The 22,145-nt window shown below is 41.9% G+C and overlaps 2 protein-coding genes across 2 annotated transcripts; both read left to right on the top strand.

The window, feature by feature from the left end:
* Positions 1-2,293: 2,293 nt before the first annotated feature.
* On the top strand, positions 2,294-6,079 carry LOC147879752 (putative pentatricopeptide repeat-containing protein At3g05240). Its single transcript, XM_087371929.1, has one exon. The coding sequence runs from the start codon at positions 2,294-2,296 to the stop codon at positions 4,667-4,669; it is 2,376 nt and encodes a 791-aa protein (XP_087228055.1). The 3' UTR covers positions 4,670-6,079.
* Positions 6,080-7,325: 1,246 nt separating this feature from the next.
* Positions 7,326-22,145, top strand: LOC147879753 (uncharacterized). The gene is made up of 3 exons (XM_087371382.1): positions 7,326-7,561; positions 7,690-7,786; positions 22,088-22,145. Exons 1-3 carry the CDS (start codon positions 7,363-7,365, stop codon positions 22,104-22,106), a joined length of 315 nt encoding a protein of 104 aa, XP_087227508.1. The 5' UTR covers positions 7,326-7,362; the 3' UTR covers positions 22,107-22,145.

Genomic DNA, 22,145 nt, shown 5'->3' on the forward strand with positions numbered 1-22,145 from the left:
AGTCATAGGGAAAGTAACCTAAATTTGCTTATTGTGTAATCTAATGCTTGAGAGAGAATGTAGATTTAAGGAAAGGGGGGGACATAATGGAATTTTGGTGGTATCTTATAAGCTTAAATAGGGGTGTTTTATCATCCTACGTGGATCTTAAATAGGGGGTTTTCTTGAAGTTCATGCACGCAGGTGACGTCCCCCTTTAATGAAGAGTGAATCCCCCGGGTTGAGGACGCCTACTAAGGTTCATGATGTATTTGCGATCCTCTTTCGTATAACACCTTGAGCTTATCCCCATGAAACATCCCTCTTGGGCAATGGGTGATCGCTCGCTTGGCTATGGGAGAATTATCACCTTAGGAATGTTTCTCCAAGAATTGCAAGTAGGCAAATATGCAAGGTTGGTGGAGGTACCTCAGTTGGTGGTTGAGGATGCCTACTAAGGTTGTATGATGTATTTGCGATCCTCTTTCGTATAACACCTTGAGATTATCCCCACGAAACACCCCTCTTGGGCAATGGGTGATCGCTCGCTTGGCTACGGGAGAATTATCACCTTAGGAATGTTTCTCCAAGAATTGCAAGTAGGCAAATATGCAAGGTTGGTGGAGGAGGAGGAGGAGGTTGAAGGACATGCTGCTCGTTCATATTACTGTGTGGCATATGAATCGAGGATGCCTCCTCGCGTAAGAGATAGATGCAAGAAAGATGGATAGTTTTAAAAAATCGTTCGTCCCATGTGAGGACTTTGTTTTTTCTTCCCCAATTCCACCTCCGCCTTCAGACAAAATTCTCACATCAAGCAGACAATTGAAAGAGTTGAAGCAATTCGAAGGCTATACTTCCATCAAGAGCTTTTCATGCTGTACCTACGACTCGCCAAGATGTTGTACCTATGACTCACCACCTTCCTAGATGCTGCTTTTGGGCATAGTCACAAAAGCTAGGTTGCTTTTTCTTAGCAGCTGTGCTCGAAGTTACTAAAAAATGATGGTGAGATGTGTGAGGCATCAGTGACGAGCACATAAAGTGAAGCAACCCAATCCCAATTGTTGTATTGTTGTTGCTATTCATTCCCAATCCTAATTGCTGGACTTCCTTTTTCTTCTTTGCGATTTCCAAACACGGTGCAATGCATGGATTGTTCAAAACGTTGGAGTGTATATATCTTCAGCTATTCCACTAATGAAAAGACAGTCGTTCATATCATTTGCATTAATCAATTGACGATGGGCAAAGCTTTACCGTGCTCTAAACCCTACATGAATTGCAGATGATTCTCCACGATATTTCAAAGAATACATTGACACACAAGAGAAGAGGTCTCAACTAATTTTATTCTAGTGCCATGCTTCGGGCAAAGACGTGACTGAGGGACCAGCTCAGGCTAGTGCCATGCTTCAAGCACAGAGATCAACTCACGCTGAACTCTTTTTTTCTCTCGAACGACCTCTGGTCTTTGATTCGTTAAGCAACTTGAACGTAGTTGGAGTCAGAGCCGTGTTTGTCACTTTGATCATTATCAATGTAAATTTGTTCACAAGTGATATGCTTAGTTTGATAGCCCACAGAATTGTGACACAAAGACGGATTGATGGGAAAGTGAATTCATTCTACCTTATTGTCGCCGAATTCAAGAAGACCATGCTTTTCCGATTGCTCTTCGAATTCCTTCTATTGAATCTGCTTTTCTGGATGTGGAGCAATTTATAGCACCCACAGTGTTTCATCTTTGTTATTAAGCATTTGCGATTGTCAATCTTTCAACGAAACTCTGTAATTCATGAGTCTTTGCTTGAGATGGCAAGTCTTGCTCATCGATGGTTGGTAGCCTCAGCCAAGTTCGGTGAAGAGTCTGCCATGCTAAGCTTTTATGATGGGAAATAGCTTGGCATGCTTTGATCGACTAGGGTGAAAAACCACCAAGACCATGCTCAAAACAAAGTTGAGAAGAAGCTTACTCTCAATGGCTAGAGATGAACAAACGACAATGCACCAAGAATAAGAATTGAGAGGAAGCATGTCTTTTAATCCATGCTCTCACTCCCCCAAAAAAGAAGAAGCAATTCACACATCCAAAAATAAAGCATACCATTAGATCTTTTGAACATCAACGTATAGTGCTCAAGGAGAGCTTAGGAAAAGAAAACTTCCGTCTAGACTGCCTACAGTAAATATACATTTATCAATGAGAGTATGTCCTGTAGCATTGATAAATTTATAAATATTTATCAATGTTCTTGAGGACATATTAGCATACACAAGGTTATTCTTCTTGTTCTTAAGCGATGTGCCAACCATGTTAGCAATTAGAGCCAGCCCAGAAGCTGTGCTCCGAGGCCCTTACCAAGACGGGAGCAGCAGCAAACCTGCAGCAGATGGAAGGACTTCGCACCGGCTCTCTCCCTTTATCCGCCAGATGAGACCCTCAGAATTCCCTGCACCTTCTCTGTGCATACACGGTTGTCATAAAGTAGCCTCTGTTACACACACAATTGAGACAAATGAGGCTGAGAATGGGGCTAGCCTGGGAATTAATGTGTTCAAGACGTATGGGCAGCCTGCAAAGCAGGAACAGGCAAACTCAAATCCTGGAGACCCTGGCTTTGCTGAGGGTTCACCACGCGTGTGCAAGGCTAACGTTAGGTCAGAGGTTGTACGACCCCAACACGGCAGTTGTTGGGAGGAGGGGAGCCTGGAGGACACATTGAGTATTTTAGACAGGACGGCTGAGTTGCCTTCCGTTGTAATGTGTATGTGGATATTGCAGAAGTGCAGGAAAAATAAAGATCCAGCGTATGCCAAGCGTGTGCATGCACGTATTTGCAATAATGGGCTGGAAGCTCATAGAGGTGTTGGAAACTACATTGTGCCAGTGTTCGTGGGATGTGAGCGTATATGCGATGCTCAGCAGGTTTTCGACAGGTTGGTTTATAGGAATGAGCATTCATGGACTTCTCTCATCTTAGGGTATATTCAGCTTGAGCAAACGCAGCATGCTCTCAACTTGTACCAGAAAATGCAGGAGGACAGCGTTAATCCCAGTAGCTTTACGCTTATGGCTCTACTAAAAGCATGTGCAACGCTGAAAGACATGCAAAGAGGGCAACAAACTCATGTTTCAATCATTGAAAAGGGACTTGAAAGAGATCTTGTTGTGGGCAGCACTTTGGTTGACATGTATGCCAAATGTGGCTCACTTTCAGAGGCACGTAGTGTGTTTGACAAGCTGTCATTTCGAAATGTTGTGGCGTGGACTGCACTAATTGCAGGATATGCTGAACAAGGACCTAGTCAGGAAGCACTGAAATGTTTTAAACAGATGCAACTGGAGGGCATCATTCCAAATGCTATCAGCTTTGTTTGTGTCTTGAAAGCTTGTGACAGCATTGCAGCCATAGCCGAGGGCCGAGAAATACATGCTGAGATTGCACAGAAAGGATTTGAAAGCGATCTTATTGTTGGCAGCACTTTAGTTCATATGTATGCCAAGTGTGGCTTATTTTCTGAGGCACTGGAAGTATTTGGCGAGCTGCCAGTTCGCAATGTTGTGTCATGGAATGCACTTATTGCAGGATATGCTGAGCATGGACCTGGGCAGGAAGCACTGAAATGTTTTGAACAGATGCAACTGGAAGATGTTTCTCCAAGTGCTGTCACATACATTTGCATCCTGAAAGCTTGTGCCAGCATTGAAGCCTTAAGCAGGGGACGAGAAATACATGCTTACATTGCAGAAAAAGGTTTTGGAAGAGATCTGTCTGTCTGCAATACTTTGGTTGACATGTATGCGAAATGTGGCTCGCTTTCGGATGCCCAGGAAGTGTTTAACAAGCTGCCATCTCGAAATGTCATTTCTTGGACAGCACTGATTGCAGGATATGCAGAGCATGGACCTGTTCAGGAAGCGCTGAGATGCTTTGAGCAGATGCAAGTCGAGGGCATCTCTCCAAATGCTGTCACATTCTTTTTTGCGATAAAAGCTTGTAGCAGCATAGGAGCCATTGGCAAGGGCAGAAAGATACATGCTGAGATCGCACAAAAAGGATTTGAAAGAGAGCTCTCTGTTGCCAACACTTTGGTCCACATGTATACCAAAATGGGCTGCTTTTCAGAAGCACAAAAAGTATTTGACAAGTTACCAGTTCAAGATGTTGTGTCATGGAATGCAATGATACAAGGATATGGCATAAACTATGAGGGTAACATGGCTGTAGAACGATTTGAGGACATGCAACAACAGGGTGCGAATCCGAATGCTATCACATTCATGTGTCTTCTTACTGCATGTAGCCATGGTAACTTGGTATTCAGGGGCCAGGAGTACTTCAAAATGATGAGAAAAGGACATGGCACTGGACCAACAATAACGCATTATTCTTGCATGATTGATCTTCTGGCACGATCAGGATATTTGTGTGAGGCAGAGGAATTTCTTGAAACGAGGCGGTGCCCTCCATCTGATGGAATGGGGGTAGCTTTGCTCAGTGCGTGTAAAACTTATGGGGAGGCAGATTTAGGACTAAGATGGTTTAAGCAGGTTATCCGGATGAATTCAGAATCTTCTGCTTCATATGTTCTCATGACAGACATCTTTGCAAGCGCTGGCAGGTGGGAGGATGCATATAAATTAGAGGAGCTGAGGAAACATGGGGGGCAAAGAAAAAACCTGTGAAGGCTGTTTTAGAGGGCATGAGTTTGGGAAAGATTTTAGCAAACCTAGAGAACTTGAATCCGTGCAGGAAGGGGGAAGGGCATGTATCTAGAACTGGTATTGATACTGAAGGTTGCATTTTTGTGAGCATGCAGAGACATTGGCAATAGTTTTTGACATCTTCAACCAACTGAAGAGCAAAGATTCCACGTGACTTAGGATTGGAAAATTCCAATGGCTGTCAGGTTGATAACCTGGGACTGAAAAATGGGAGCACAATGTTCTGGACCACCTGATGGTTTGTGTTTGTGGAGAGGTAACGACCTAAGTGACTAAGGAATGGAAAATTCCATGGCTGTCAGATTGATCACCTGTGACTGAAACATGGGAGCAAAATGTTCAGGGCCACCTCTTTTTCATCATTCTAAGGTGGTTTGTGTTTGTGTGGAGGTAATTGGTGATCTGCTCTCAGGCCATGCAGACCTGCTACTTGAGACGAAAAACCATACTGAATTATCTAATCAAGTGAAAGGGATAAAATAAGCAAGACCACTGCAAATGAGATTGAGACCAAAAGATACAACATAACCGCCATAAAATAAGGATTACTGCATTTCTGATGCGACCAAAAGGCTGTATAGTATCACTCAAGTACCACCGGAATGGAGAGGTGTCCCATAGTAGTTCAATTGTTCAATTAAAGATTTGGGTTACCATTCACTTGATGAAAAACACTGTCCAGGCAAGACAACCGAACAGAAAAGAGTAACAGGGGATACAGCGACAGGCTTACCACTTCACTTATGATACAAGGGATCCCAGCATTGGTCGAGATAAAACTTTGTTCCATATCTGACTTATTCACATTGGAGTTACTAGGCAGGCCAGAAAAGGAACTGGATGTGCGTCTCCCTTATAGGATTCTTTTTTTAAAGATTGGAGCTACGATTCATGTAAAAGAAACGAGAGGAAAAGAACTATTACAGCAGGAATAGGAGAATAGACATAAGTACAGTGGGGTGCTACGATGGGACAGGACAGAAGAATGTGACAGCTGATAGAAGGAGAATGGATATGACCACAATGAGGGGCTATGATGGGAGAGGATAGAACTAATATAGCAGCAGATAGACGGAGAATTGGTTCTTTCCCACCCTTTTTTCTTGCAACCTCAAGCAGGTATATGGCCCGTTGGTTCTTTCCCCTTTCCCCCTTTTCTTTTCTTCCATTTCACCTTTTGCTCCCTGGTCACCTTGGGGTCTTCTACCCTTCTAGCATGTTGCACTTCTCCTTTCCCAGTGCTAGCCCTTTCGCTTTGTTTTTTACACCTCTCTCTCTCTCTCTCTCTCTTCTCACTATATGTGTGTGCATGTGCGCGCCCGCACACTTAAAAAAAAAAGGTGAAATCCATGTATATTTATATTACAAGAGGCCGTCCCCACAGTGGAGACCAACAACAAATACAAGATCAGAAAATTTCATTGTAAGACACGTAAACAGTGTAATCTATCTGACAAATAGACAGGCAATCATAAAAGGATTGCCTAAGCAACATCCAGAAATAGCGGTACATGAAAGAAGTAGGCTCTTTAAGACTGTGATTCTTGTCTTTCCACAGAGTCCAGAGTGCCCAATATCTAACCCATGTGAAAAAAAGATCAAACACATTTGTACACCTCTCTCTCTCTCTCTCTCTCTCTCTCTCTCTCACACACACACACACACACACACAATATATGTGTGTGTGTGTGTGTGTGGGTGTGTGTGCGCGCATACTTTTTTTTAAGGGTGAAATCCATGTATTTTTATATTACAAGAGGCGGTCCTCAAAGTGGAGACCAACAAATACAAGATCAAAAAACTTCACTTGTAAGACAAATAAATAGTGTAATCTACTTTTGAGAGAAGTGAGCGATGGCCTCCTCCATCATCGCTGGAGGAGATAGGGTTGCCTCCACCCCTCATGCCTCGCCCATTGCCGTTGTCAAAGACAGTGGCTCCTTTAGTAGAGAACTAGAGTTTCCCGGGGCAAGGCCCAATCATGATACCAACACTAACATCACTCAGGAAATTGATATGTAGGAGCTCTCACAAGGAAAGACCGTTGAGCCGGATCTAGCAAATCTACTTGGCTTTACCCTACATTTGGAAGAAAAGGAAATGCAAAGCTTACAGAAAGGGACAACTGACGAGGGACTTAGAAGGTTGCTAACGGATTTCAGATCTTCTCTAGACATCTTTTCATTTTTTAAGTAGGATATGAATAGAATACAGAATGCAAAAGCAATGTCTTTTGCGGCTCAAACTCTGAAGCGCCCAACCAATGGAGCTCCCATCTAGAATCTTGTGCAGCAGGCCAAGAGAGGGAAGACCTTGCAGGAGATGCCTCGAGAGTCCTATGTTGGTGCTGTCCAAGGAGGCGGCAAAAGTCTGTGTTTAAAGCCCCGTTGGTCCCAAAGCACAGAAGGCTTGGGGACAACTCACCCCTAACTAGGATTTAATAGACTAATGTTCTATTATTAAACTAGGATCTAATAGACTAATTCTAAAATGTTCTAAATAAATCGAGGGGACTAATAGACCTATTCTAAATAGACTGATCGAATAGACATTGCCAAAAAGAAACCCTACCTCTCGGTGCTCTCAGCTCTGCCTTGCCCTCTTCTTGCATGTGTGTTGCTCGTCCGTGCTCCAAGAGGTCACAATCTCTGTCCATGCCTCCCGTCACCTCAAGCTTCGTCCACTATGCCCTTAGGCCTCTCTATCATCATGGCCTTTCATATCGCCATGTTGCTATGCTGTTCCTTGAGCCCTCCTTGCTACCGTGCCCAAAGCCCTCTCTATCGCTATCGTCCATCGTGCCAGGAGCTCTCTCCAATGCTCCACGAGTTTGTCAAGTACAAGGACCAGGAGGTAACCATGAACTTTGAAGTGTCCTGGACAGCTTAACCAGTGCTCCAAGCTAGCCGTCTTTCGTCCGGCTCAACCAGGCTAGCCTTTGATTCCCACGCAATAGTGAATCCAATTCTATGCGTTGACAGCCTGCGACTCTCCAATCTCCACACTCCACGGAGTCCATGGTGCCCGCAACGACTCGCTACGCTTGACGTCTGATCTCAGACCTCTTGCACTAACCAGGTGCCTCTCTCTCTCTCTCTCTCTCTCTCTCTCTTTCTCTATCTTTCAAATTTGAAATTAGAATTTCTTTATGTACTTTGCTTAGAATTTCAAATTTCAAAATATATATGTAAATAAATATATATATAAATATAAATATAAATATAAATATGAATATGTGTGTGTGTGTGTGTGTGTGTGTGTACATATTCTTTTATCTATAATCATTAAATTTAAACAACATCAATTGAGGCATGTCACTCTAGGTGGTTTAAGCGCGCGCACGCACACACACATACATATTATACATACATGTGGTTTAAGCGTGCGCGCACACACACACACACATATTATACATACATATTTTTGAATCTATCTACCACCTAGAGTGACATGCCTCAATCGATGTTGTTTGAATTTAATGATTATAGATGAAAGAATATGTACACACACACACACACACATATATATATATATAGATGAATGAAAATATAAATATATATAAAAATATAAAAAGAACTAGTTAAATGAAACTATAGGGATGTCTTTGAAATTTGCATTCATCTACTTTAGTGAGTGCACGTAGGAGCACTCATTACTTTTCTTATCAAGTTGTGTTGATTTAAATTTGTTCCCTTGTTAGGATATGGAATAGGCTTATAGATTCTTAATGTCACGACAGCATGAGAGAACTCCTCACCTCATCTAAATGAGCATCTATGCCTCAAAACCTTAATATGATCTCCCTCTAGGGTTACCACCTCTCATTTTCTTTTCCCTCTCATGTGACAAGTTGGTTATGATATATATTAAAATGGAGATTGCAAGGAGAAATAATGTGACAAGTTGACACTTATTTTTAAAAAATTCATGTAATAACATATTCACATTAAAACATGAAAGGAGTAGATTGGCAGCAATGCCATGCTAAACTGAAAGAATGGCACTAGTGAGATTGGCTATGATATTTATTGAAATGGAGATTGCAAGGAGAAATCATGTGACAAGTTGGCACGTATTTCAATTTTTTTTCATGTAATAACATATTCACATTAAAACATGTAAGGAGTAGATTGGCAACGGTGCCATGCTAAATTGACAGATTTATGCATGATGTTTTTGATAGAATGGCACCAGTGCCATTCTCCACAAACTCTCATGGAAATAGGATGGCACTGGTGCCATTCTCCATGTGAGTTTGTATAGAATGGCACAGATGCCAATCTCATCTGAATGGCACCAATGCCATTCTCCACAATTTGAATTAGTTTGGCAATCTCATTCTATGTCGATGTTAAGTAGATTGGCAACGGTGCCATGCTAAAAAGGAAGATGGAAACAGATGTGGAAGATTTATGCATTATATTTTTGAGACATTGGCAACAATGCCATTATCCACAAACTCTCATGGATTAGAATGGCACTGGTGCCATTCTCTATGTGAGTTTGCATAGAATGGCACTGGTGCCAATCTCATATGAATGGCATTGCATTTGTATCAATCTCATTTGAATCGCACCAATGCCATTCTTCACAATCTAAATTAGGTTGGCACTGGTGCCATTCTCTTTGGTGTCAGTCACATGGAGAATCACAATACTACCATTCTGATTCATATTTTGAAAATGGCATTGGTACCAATCTTCATGTGACTGACTCCAATGAGATTGGCATTGATGTCACTCTCATTCTATGTGAAGGTTTTATAGATTAGCAGTAGTGCCATGCTTAACTGGACGATGGAAACAAATATGAAAGATTAATGCATAATATTTATGAGAGATTGGCACCAGTGCCATTCTCCATAAATAAATGTGAAATATTGCATTGGAGGATGGTAGTAGAGCCATTCTCTCATGGATTAGAATTGCATTGGAGAATGGCACTTGTGCCATTCTCATATGGATTAGAAGGACATTGGAGAATGGTGTTGGTGCCATTCTCTATGCCACTCAAACTAACACCAAAACCATTCCATACAAACTTACATCGATTAGAATGGCACTGGTGCCATTCTCATTTGAATGGTAGCAATGCCACATTCTACAATATGAATTAAAATGGCAATGATGCGAGTCTCATTTAAGGACTTGGAGAATCTCCATCCTCTACAAATCTCTATTGTAAATTTTAAGAGAATTGCACTGCCATTCTAAGTAGTGCTATCATTCTCCAATGTGGCTGGCATGAAGAATAGCACTAGATAATTGCACTTCTGTCACTATTCACATTAGTCAGATGTAGAATGACACCAATGTTATTCATATTTTAGATTTGGAGTGCAGCACTGGTGCCATTCTCATTACTATCTTGCGAGGATCTAGAGAGGTAATAGCACTACTTCCAATCTCATTTGAATACTAGGAGAATGTCAATGACCTTATCAGAGGATATAGATAATTGCGCTATTGCCAACATCCATTTGAGTTTGTGAAGAATGACACTTCTACCATTGTCTATGTGAGTCATATGGAGATTGGCACCAATGTGACTCTACATCAAGAAAATGTCTTAGAAATTTCAAAATCATATTCTAGAGACTATCACTAGTACGAATCTCTCCCAAAACGATGTGAGTTTTACTTTCCTTGTTTTGCAATGGAAATCGTTCATCAAATATAATTCTCTCTAATTGAACATGCAAGAATGGCCAAAGGAAAGAGAAAGGTTTCTTCAAAGGTGAAAACTTTTGATGGAATCTCTGATGGAAAGGGATGGTACTTGGACATATTCAGTAGTAGTGAATTGCAGTAGCTCAAGAAGATCCATTGTTTTGTTAATCTCCTAGAAACTTCATTTGAAAATGTGGGGGAGGTTAAAGAGATAGTGGAAGCTAAAGTCCAAGAAACAGGTTGCCTTGAGATTCATCCCGGTGGTTGCACAGTGTATCTTTTGGATCCCACTTGCTATGACAATGCCAGGATGATATCCAATATGGATGGCTCAAGCCAAATGTGTCTAGGATAGAAGATAGAATAGTGCTACACGAGAAAGCTTTCAAGAATATTGATCATAAAGCAATTCAAAAATAAATCAAAAATTTTGAGAAGAAGGATACTAGCTTGTCAGGATTTATGGAGTATGTAGAGTACTTCCCATTTGGGCTTGAGTTTGAGGTGTCGATTCCGGTTGTGAATTGCCATAAAGCACCAAGTCAATATGTGTACATAACCTTGACTCTTTCATATGTAAATGAATTGGTCCACAAATTTGCTACTTTGTCAAAACACCCGGCAATATGCATGTATTTCTATACAAGGAGGAAGTCACAAAATTGTTGTGAATTCTCCGGTTGGTGTGAGCTGCAAGATATCATCGATGGCTAACATGGAGGCTCAAACAGTTCTAAAGAACCAACTATACATTGACATCTTGGAGCATTTGAGGTCCCAATGGACTATGTTTGGGAGACCAAATAAGCTCGCCCCAAGACTTGTGAAAGGTCATGTAGATCGCCAAAATTGGCATGTAAGTATTCCTATCTTTTTATTGCTATATTTTTTCATGAAATTTTCAAGCATATTTTTCATTTCAAGTTTCAAGTTATTTTGGAGAATGGATCTAGTGCCATTCTTTCATAAAAGAGAGAGTCGCACTGGTGCCATTCTTACTCTACTCACTTGGAGAAATAGCACAAGTGCCATTTTTCATATAGTGAATCATGAGAATGGCTTTAGTGCCACCTTCTCTTAAGTGGGAATAATCAAAGTGTCATCAATTTTGAAAGAATGGTAATTTGTCTACGGATGTTGGACTCGGTCTCATCTATTATATGTACTCATTAGGATTTTCTTTTCAAAATTTTGTGTCAATTGCAAATGTGTCAATGGGTGCCAACTTCGCCACCAAAGACACCCATATGGTCACCTATGAGGGCGACATATATGAAAAATGGATACAAATTTTGAGATCAATTCAGGAGAGACGTCACAGCCAACCATAACATATATGAGACACTTGTGGGGATTAGATGATGACAGTGTGAGAAAGATCCAAGAAGAGATAGATTCGAGCAACATTGTACTCATCAAGTCCAAGCAAGGCAACGAGAATGTTACTGGCATGGCTCAAAGGGCACTAGGAATGAAGCAAGACAAAGCACTTAGAGAAAATCTTATGAAAGTATTCACCTCATGACATCCAAATCTCTCCTTTGGAACATGGGATAACTTTGCATGGTATTTTGGTATTACTTCTATTGCTTTTCAAAGATTTCATGGAATTTGCAAGACATGGCTAAAGGAAAAGCTACAAGTTGGTAGATCAATGCCTGAATTCCCACTAGCTGCAGTTAGCTATGTTGAATGGTTAATAGAAGCAAGAAATGATGACAGTGTCAAGTCAAAAATGTGTTTTCCATGGACGCGGTCCCTCTTGTCAATATGGAAATGGAAGGTGGTGACTTTTTATCACAACACTTTCCAGATGGACTTGCTATCAGCTTGTGTGTGCTTGACACTACACAAGGGTTTGCAAAAAACATTGATCGGAATAAAGCTACATTTGGGAAGTTAATTAAAGGTGTAATGTGGTCCACACCGTCTCCATCACTGTTTGTTCTTTTGTCATTTTTGAATATGACAAACATGGCCAATCTCAAGAATACCATTGATGAGTGTTCAATTTTGAGTTGAAGATTCATGTGTGTCATTCACACAGAAGATGAGGTGCTCATGGGTGTGACTAAAATATTTGGCTGACATTCTTGAGCTCAGATGGTGGATATGTCGGATTTGATCACCTCTTGCAAGTTGCTAAGTCCTACAACATACTTGAGGATGATATCATGGTTGATAGTGATGCGGAGGAGGAAACAAAGGATCCACATGAGGCCATCAAAGAACGCATTATGAAAGAAAGCATCATTTGTTTTTGCAGGGATGATAATTTTGTAGTTGACTTCTTCACCAATGGAGTTGTGACAACGCATGCATTATCCTCTGAAAGAAGAGTGGTGTCCTTGTAGTTAACAAAAGCACAAGCCATAGAAGTCGAGTCCATTTGTTTTGATCTTTTAACAAATGATCCAAAGTCTGTCAGATTTTTGTCTAGAATCGAAAAGCCACTGCAAACATGTGCTGCTTTGCCACCACCACGTAATTCAGATAATGATGGTGAGCCAATGAGACCCTTGCCTCCTATAGCTGGCGAATATATTGCTAATATTCCACTTGTTATGTCATTGAATGATTTGTAAAGAGATTTATGGCATGTCATTCCTAGTTCAGAAATATTAGTAGCGACCATTTCAATCAATAATATAACACTGCCACTTTTTAATTGATATTGGTTTCGTGTGATATGAACCCTATGTATTGTAATGTTTGTTTTTCCAAAGTGTTTGAATTGAAGTTCTTTCGACAAATCTATCAGAATTTGGAGAGTGGCACTAGTGCCAATCATTGATGGTTTTTTAAAGAAATTCACCATAACCTCATTAAGGGATGATGTTATTTTGTCATCCACTGAAACTAAAATGGTACTAGTGCATTTTCTCTACCACTTCATATGAAGTTGTGGAGAATCATCATTTGTAATGCATTTTTTGTTGTATTTTAAGTGCTTCATTGTGAAGCCTCATGATGTGTAGAATGGCACTCGTGCCATGATAAAAAACACTCTCCATGTGGTGATCGGGTATAGTACTTTGTACAGTTCTCTATGTCAGAAGTGACATTCTCCTTTACCTCATAGGGAGAATGGTGCTAGTTCCATTCTCCATATCCTTAGAGGGAGAATGCCGTGACAATTACATTAATGAATGAATTTCTTGGAATTATACTCCACAGGAATTATTGATGCATGGGAGGAGAGAGGCACAAATACTACAAATGAAAACATAACACCAGAAATGTGTACATTGTTGGAAGTGGTATCAGGAGAGAGCAACTTTTAGGTCAATAAGGATGTTGGAATGAATGATGCAAGGAAGGAGAAGGAGATAATTAATACACAAGAGAACATGCTACTAGAAATGAGGACAATTGTAAGCAACCTCATTAGCAATATATTTTTGGAAGTGGTGTCAAGAACTAGCACTCAGATCTTGGTGATGTTGGAATCAGTGTTGCTTTGAAGAAAGCGGAGACAACTACTACACAAGAAAACATGCCATTAGAATTGTGGACAACTGCAAGCAACCTCAATAGCAATGCACTTTTGGAAGTGGTGTCAAAAGCTAGTGAGACTATGAGGTAAATTTGGATCTTGGTGATGTGCCAAACATAATTGAACACAAAGCATAAGGGAGCTTGGAGGCGTCAAGGTGTGGCAACTTTGTAGACAGTCCAGATGTAATCCATCCAAAACCATCAACCTGGGATAAGCCAAGGATGACTGTGATATTGGAATTGAATGGCTTACTATTAACAAGTTTCTTATTCAAGTCACCAATATGCATGTCTATTATGTATGGCCACAATAGTTATATGGTTTTTCAACCTAGGTGCATTGAATTGCTAAGGATCTTGCTACAAATTTTTAATGAAGGTATTTGGTCAATATCAATGGAGCATAATATAATTTAAATGGTAGAAAATCTTCAACAAAGGAAAACCTCCCTTTCTTCATGATATGGGCTCAACAGGGATGCTACTCTTATAGTAAGAGAAGGATAAATAGGCCTGGCAAGGTTGGTGTTGAGGCTATGTTCAAACCCTTAGCAAAAATATCAAATGCATTTGGATGTGATGCTAGGAAAATATTACTTATTGATGACTCTCCATACAATGCTTGTATCAATCCCCCATCAAATTGTTTGTAACAGAATATAATATGGGAAAGATTCCTCTTGCAGACCCACTAAGGGTGAGGGTTAGATGTGATAAGAGAGAATTAGAGGGAGCATTCCATATGCCAAGTCACGGTGGTGGTGAATTATTGCCTCAACTTAACATGCCACAAATAAATATGCTAAGGACTGCTCTACCCATTGATAGTGTGAGTGCTATGCAAGCTTCTCATATGGCTATAAAACTAGGGTACAAAGTTTGCTATATCAAGAAGCACATTGCTAAGGCCTTTCTAAAGAGACTTCTAAATGCATATTTTCCATGAAGGTACATATGCCAAATTTTCATTTGATTTTGTCTCAAGTTACTGTAATGTTTTCTGGGCTAATTGGGTTGTCATTTGCCATGCAGACAAATATATTTTAAAATCTTGTCTAAGTATGTACATACCAGGACATGATCCACTTGGAACACCAAAGTTTCCTATCCCCATTAAGGAAGTCTTTCGGATTAAAAATGTAGATTTTGAGGTGCATGAGTCTGTAAGAAAATAATACAACGTCTGTGCTCAACAGATGATAGGATCTCGTACGCAAGAGAGAAAACAAGATAGTAGAGAGAATAAAAAATTTGATTACTGTAGAACTAAAACAATAGATGGCGCTGCCTCCCAATCGTGTGCTCCTGTGAAAGAAGCTTCGATGGCGTGCTAGAAACAGTAGAAGACGGAGGCTGAATGCTAAGGAATCAGGGTTGCTGTATCCTAGTGATGAAATGGGCTTCACGGACTTGCTCTTATATAGCCACCAGTCGTAGTCGGTTAGGCTCAATTGGGTGGCCAACCTAGGCCGCCCAAAATGATCGACTGGGGGTCGGTTGAAATAGGCCACCGACCATATGATAGAACCGGTGCGCAAAATAGAGCAACAAACCTAACGGTTATCGTTTGGCCCAGAGCCATCCGGGATCATCTGAGGCTCCAAACGGGCCCCGCAACCTAAGAGTGGGCTGCCCCGGGAAATGCTCCATCTACCCTCAGTGCGGTCAGTCAAGGGATGCCTTCCTGCACTTGCATGTAGCCTAGTTGGCGGTGTGCCAACTCCATCTGAAACCGTCCAGCCATCAGGCCACACATGGCCCCCATCTGGTGTCCAAACCAGGACCTACCGGATAACCGAGCTACTCAAATGCCTTCTCCTCATATGGGGGGCTTACAAGTAGAGTTAGCTGGTTCCCCCGTAGTTACACGAGAGTGGAGCATTGATATCTAACACCCCCCCTCAATGTCCACCTGCAAGTGAACTTACTTTTTGGGCCTAATGCCAAGTCGATGAAGATGACTCTCTAGCAAGTCTCTTCCAAGAGCCTTTGTGAAGATGTCCGCAGCATTCTCTGTAGTCGGACAGTACTCCAAGTCGACCTCTCCATCCATGATGAGCTCGTGTATAAAGTGATATTGAATCTCAATGTGTTTTGTGTGAGCATGGAACACCGGGTTCTTTGCAATCGCCATGCAACTCTGATTGTCACATGATAACTGTGTAGGCTTGTTCTACACTGCACCCATGTCCCCCAAAGTCCTCCTCAACCACACTGCCTCGCAAGAAGCAAAGCATGCAAATTTGTACTCGGCCTCGGTAGAAGAAAGAGCAACTATGGGTTGCTTCTTGCTGACCCATGACACAACTTCAGATCCAAGTGAGAAACAGTACCCTATCACTAATCTCCTACTATCCACGTCTCTTGCCCAATCTGAGTCACAGAATCTGGTCAAGATGTTGCCCTTGGTATAGGTGATGCCATAATCAAGTGTGCCTTTGATGTATTTCAGCACCCGCATCCCTGCCCTCTAATGGTTCTCCCGGGGCTTATTGGAAAACTTGCTTAGTACACCAGTCGCAAAACTTATGTCCGGCCGTGTGTTGCATAGGTAAATCAAGCTGCCCACAAGCCTTCTATACTTCGCTTCATCCACCAGTGGTGATGAATCCTCGTTTGAGAGCTTCGCGTCAACCTCCATAGGGGTACCAATTGTCTTGCACTCAGCCATGCCAAATGCCTTTAGTATCTCTCCAGCATACTTCAGCTGTGAAATGAAGATCTATTTCGGCTCCTGCCAAACTTCAATCCCCAAAAAAAAATGCATCAGTCCGAGGTCTATCATTTCAAACTCTCTTCCTAGCAAATGCTTCATCTGCGAGATCTTCTCTTAATGGTTCCCTGTTATGACAAGGTCATCCACATAAAGGACCACGATCATACACCTGCCTCCTTCTCTGAAGATATACAAATTTGCATCATATGGGCTCCTCCTAAACCTGTTTTGTAGAAAGTAGGCATCAATTCACTGGTACCACGCTCGTGGGGCCTGTTTCAGCCCGTAAAGTGCCTTCTTCAGTTTGTAGACTTTACCTTCTGAACCGGGGATCTCAAAACCTGGTAGTTGTTCCACGTATAACTCCTCCTTGAGATCTCCATTCAGAAAGGCAGATTTCACATCCATCTGAAACACGGGCCAACTTCCCTGGGCAGCTAAAGCCAAAACACTGCGAATTGTGGTTAGTCAAGCTATGGGAGCAAAAGTATCTTGATAATCAAAACCATGTACCTATGCAAATCCTTTTGCCACGAGCCGAGCCTTGTACTTATCCAACGTGCTGTCGGACTTGTACTTGGTCTTGTACACCTACTTGGTTCCGATTATCTTGCATTGTGGTGGTTGATCCACAAGGTCCCAAGTGTTGTTCTTCATTATGGAGCCATACTCCGACTGCATAGCCTCCATCCACCTATCATCGCCCTGTGCCTCTTCAAGACACTTGGGTTCATCAGCACGGATCACTTCTGTCATCAAAGCATAGTTGACCAAGTGTTCCTGCGCCCTTCTTTGCTCCTCTAATCTCTTGGACTGGTGGTGTTCCGATGGTTCCTCCTCAATGGCTGGAGGTTCTCTGCCATCCAAAAGCTGCTTTACCCACTTCGGGAATGGCCGTTGCCGTTGTGGTTCTGCAGTCTCTTCTTCATCTTCTTTGTCTTGAATCCTCCCAAGCACCATTGGGGGAGTTCGATCTACTGTTGGTGGCGGTACTGGATGGATATCTTGGTCTTGGTTGTCTGGGAAGGAAGCATCCTCCTCCAATTGATGCGGCTGTTCTAAGAAGACCACATCGTGACTTATAATTACCTTCTTGGTAATAGGGTTATAGAGACGGTAACCCTTCGCCTCTTCACTGTAGCCCAAGAAAATACACTTCCGACTCTTTGGTTCCCATTTGGTCCTGGTAGCATCAGGGACATGCACAAAACAGTCACATCCAAAAACTCTGAAATGTGCAGCTGAAGGTTTCTTACCAGAAAAGGCTTGCAGTGGAGTCATCCCGTTCACAGCCTTCGTGTAGCTACGATTGAGGATGTAAACTGCAGTGTTACATGCTTCAGCCCAGAAAGTTTTTGGCAAATGTTTCCCTTTCATCATACTCCGGCCCATTTCGCAGATGACGCGCATCTTGCATTCTGCTACTCCATTTTGCTATGATGTATGTGGCCGGGATTTCTACCTCTTGATCCCTTGACTTTTGCAATAACTTTTGAATTCAGTCAATGTGAACTCTCCACCTCTGTTTGATCTCAGCTTCTTCACCTTCCTCCCCGATTCTTTCTCGACCATTACATGCCATTCCTTGAACCTACTAAAAGCCTCGTCTTTCGTCTTCAGGAAGTATATCCATATCCTTCTACTGTAGTCATCGATCAGCGTCATGAAGTAGTAAGAACCACCCAAAGCTTCTGTCTCCATCTTTCCGCAGAGGTCCGTGTGAACGAGCTCTAGAGGAGCCTTTGCCCTGCTGGCCTCTTTAGGAAAGGACTGCCGATGCTGCTTGCCCATCATGCAAGCTTCACATACATCGGGCAGATCTGAAATTTCTGGTAGGTCTGCAATCATTCCACTTTTATGCATCTCCTTCAAAGAACTAAGGTTTAGATGACCAAACCTCTCATGCCACAGCTTAGTGTTCTTCACATCCGCTCGAGCACTGAAAGCTAAGAGTTCTAAATGTTGTTGCACCGTGTACCTTTACCAATGACCTTTCCTTGAAGATCCAGGATCTGTGCACCATTCTTATCGAATTGAACTTTGAGGTCCCGATCCATGATTGCAGAAATGGACAACAAGTTCCTCTTGATATCTGGCACATAAAGAACATCGGACAACTGCTTTACAACTCCATCTGACTTGAGAGCAATCGTACCTTTTCCTTTTGCTAGACATTTTGCATCATTGTCGATTGCTACCAAGATGTCATTCCCTACTAGCTGTAGAGAGGTATACCAATCCTTTCGACTGGTCATGTGGCACGATGCACCATTGTTAATGATCCAAGGTTCATCTGCAGGTACATGAACTGCCTCCGTGCAAATCTCCTCAATTGCTATGAACAGCTCTGTAGGTGCTGCCTGCATGCTATTGCTAGACTCTTTCTTTACTCCGTTCTTCTCATCTGCAATCTTATTTCGGCATTCATTTTGCTTGTGCCCTGCCTTGTTGCAATAGAAGCACTTGATCTTCTTCTTTCTCTTTTTATCATCAGAAGAAGATGGGTTACCAGAGTCCTTACCCTTACCTTTCTTTGATCCGATCCAAAAAACTGAATCTTCTCTAGTCCTCGTCTTTTGATGCATCTCCTCCTCCAGAAGCATCGCGTTGAAATCCTCAAAGTTGAGGGGCAGATTTTTGTTCTACGTATTTAGCACCGTAACAAGACCGTCGTACTTTGGTGGGAGAATCCATATGCACCTTCGTGCTAGATTCTCGCTAGTGATGGTGATGCCAATCGCAGTCATCTGATCGCACAGATTCTTCACCCTGGTGATGAACTTCTCTGCCGCTTCAGACTCATACAACTTCTCATTCGCGAGTTGAGTCTCCAGATTCTGAATCCGCGCGTCTGATTCGTGGTCTCGTACTGATTTTTCAAGACCGTCCATGCCTCCTCCACTATGGTGACGTGTTGAATGAATGCCATGACAGAATCACTAACACTGCAGACAATAGAACACAGTGCACCTACATTTCTTCTTGTCCATGCGAGAATCTCATCCGCAGTTGGTACTATCCATTGTCCTGCATTGGTTGGATCCAGTCTCGCAACCGGCCTCACGTCCACCCCAGTAGCAGTGTCCCAAAGCTCATATGCGCTTAGGATGGTCTTCATCTTAAACTTCCAGAGTGGATAGTTAGAGCTGTCCAACTTTCCGCTTTCGTCGAACGGTGGGATTCGCAGTCTTGCGGGCTGGGCCATCTCTCACAATCTGCTCGCAAACAGAAACACACTACCAAATCTTCTTGCTAGAGTCCAGGCTCTGATACCATGTAAGAAAATAACACGTCTGTGCTCAACAGATAACAGGATCTCGTACGCAAGAGAGAAAACAATATAGTATGGAGAATAAAAAATTTGATTACTATAGAACTAATACAATAGATGGTGCTGCCTCCCAACCGTGCGCTCCTGTGAAAGAAGCTTCGATGGCATGCTGGAAATAGTAGAAGACGGAGGTTGAATGCTAAGGAATCAAGGTTGCTATAGCTAGTGATGAAATGGGCTTCATGCACTTGCTCTTATATAGCCACCAGTCGTAGTCAGTTAGGCTCAATTGGGTGGCCGACCCAGTCCGCCTAAAATGGTCGACTGGGGGTCGGTCCTAAAATAGGCCACCGACCATACAATAGAACCGGTGCGCAAAACAGAGCAAGTGACCTATGGCTGTCGTTCGGCCCAGAGCCATTCGGGATCATCTGAGGCTCCAAACGGGCCCCGCAACTCGAGAGTGGGCTGCCCCGGGAAACGCTCCGTCTACCCTCAGTGTGGTCAATCGAGGGATGCCTTCTCACACTTGCATGTAGCCTAGTTGGCGGTGTGCCAACTCTATCTGAAGCCGTCCAGCCATCAAGCCACACATGGCCCCCATCAAGTGTCCAAACCAGGACCTACCAGATAACCGAGCTACTCAAATGCCTTCTCCTCATATGGGGGGCTTACAAGTAGAGTTAGCTGGTTCCCGCGTAGTTACACGAGAGTGGAGCATTGATATCTAATAGAGTCATCTATTACAAGTGCTGGCCACGGTTTATTTGTGCATGATTCCATTAAGAAAGGGACTACTATTATCCATTACGGAGGTGACAAATATGCGTACCAAGATTGGAAAGAATTGTGTAAAGTTAGACTAAGGCTAAAGAAGTACTCTATCCAAGAGGACCCTTATGTTTCTATGGAGGATATGGTGTACATTGTTGGTGGTGTTCGGCATAGCAATGTGGTTGGGTTTATCAACAGTTGTAGTAGAAATATAAATTCAAAGCCAAATGTTTGTTATGTATTTTACCTTTATTTACCACCTTGGTCCATCTCCACGAGGAGAGCAGATGTTGTAGAATATGGATACATTTGTGTTGAAATCATAGATGATATATGTGCAAAAGAGGAGCTACTTGTTGCGAGATATGATTTTTGATAAATGATATGTACTCAATTTGAACATTCTATACTAGCCAATTCATTTTGTTCTTACCAGTTGTGGACTTTGGGTCTTAACTGTTGTGTATGATGTTTGTTTACATAATGTGTCAACATAGTTAAGGCAATGCTACATATTTCATATTAACACTTTGTGAATATTAAACACTTTGTCATTGCCTCATATCATTGCATTAACTATAATCTTGCATACCTCCACTTAGTCCTATCTTTCTTGGGATATGGACATCACTGAGGGTGATGACATGATGGAAGATTCACATGGATAGGTATGGTTAAGGTAAGAGATACTAAGGTGTTTATGAACACCACCAAGGTTCATGAGATGATTCTCTCCTTAAATTCCATTGGCAACTTTGTTTGTAGACTATAACCCTAGTATCATTCTCCTTGGCATAGAATTATGGGGCAATGGCAATGATTGGATTCTTCCCATTAAGTATATACTTTGACACATTGCATCTTTATTGCAACATGGTAGGATGGATGAATCATTCGCATTCCCACTAACTCAATGAGGCGGTGGCTAATATTATAGGTATATATTTGTTTAGTAGCCAAATGCTAACTTGGTTTACTTAATAATATATTTGTTGACATTTAGAAATAGTCAATAGGTCCAAGGTATTGGTCAGCTCTAGTGACACCATGCTATTGGTCGACTTGCTAGAGATGGTATCTTACCTTGGGTGAATAAACTATCCTTTTGTTGCTTTATTTTTTTTGCAATAAGTGAGACTTATGTATTAGTGTGTAAGATTGATATTATTTTTTCTTATAGATTCATTCCCAATTTGAGTTTTTTATTGGATATTATTGTATTGTTCCTCGACGAGTTGTAGGCGTCTATGGAACACAAAGGATCTTTGTGTGCTTCTTGGGATACGAAGAGTGTGTAGGATGGCATGCATTTTTTCATGGGCAAAATGGAGATTACATCTATCAATTTTTGCATCTTATCCGTGCTCTTGTGTGTAAGTATTATGAGTAATGAGTTTCACAAATCTTTTTGACAATTGTAATTCTTGACTTGATTTGTTTTCCTTGTGTAGATACAATAGGGAGTTCTGAGACTCCACAGTACAATCATGACCGACACCTATGTGGGAC

The sequence above is a fragment of the Dipteris shenzhenensis genome, chromosome 33 (assembly GCF_047967505.1).
Source record: "Dipteris shenzhenensis isolate YYH24624 ecotype China chromosome 33, Dip_SZ_1.0, whole genome shotgun sequence".
NCBI lineage: Eukaryota > Viridiplantae > Streptophyta > Polypodiopsida > Gleicheniales > Dipteridaceae > Dipteris > Dipteris shenzhenensis.

Coding starts and splice junctions, on each gene's coding strand:
- LOC147879752 (XM_087371929.1), top strand. CDS start 2,294: ATGTTAGCAATTAGAGCCAGCCCAGAAGCTGTGCTCCGAGGCCCTTAC.
- LOC147879753 (XM_087371382.1), top strand. CDS start 7,363: ATGCCTCCCGTCACCTCAAGCTTCGTCCACTATGCCCTTAGGCCTCTC. Junction 7,562..7,689: donor TCAAGTACAAGGACCAGGAG/GTAACCATGAAC, acceptor ATGCGTTGACAG/CCTGCGACTCTCCAATCTCC.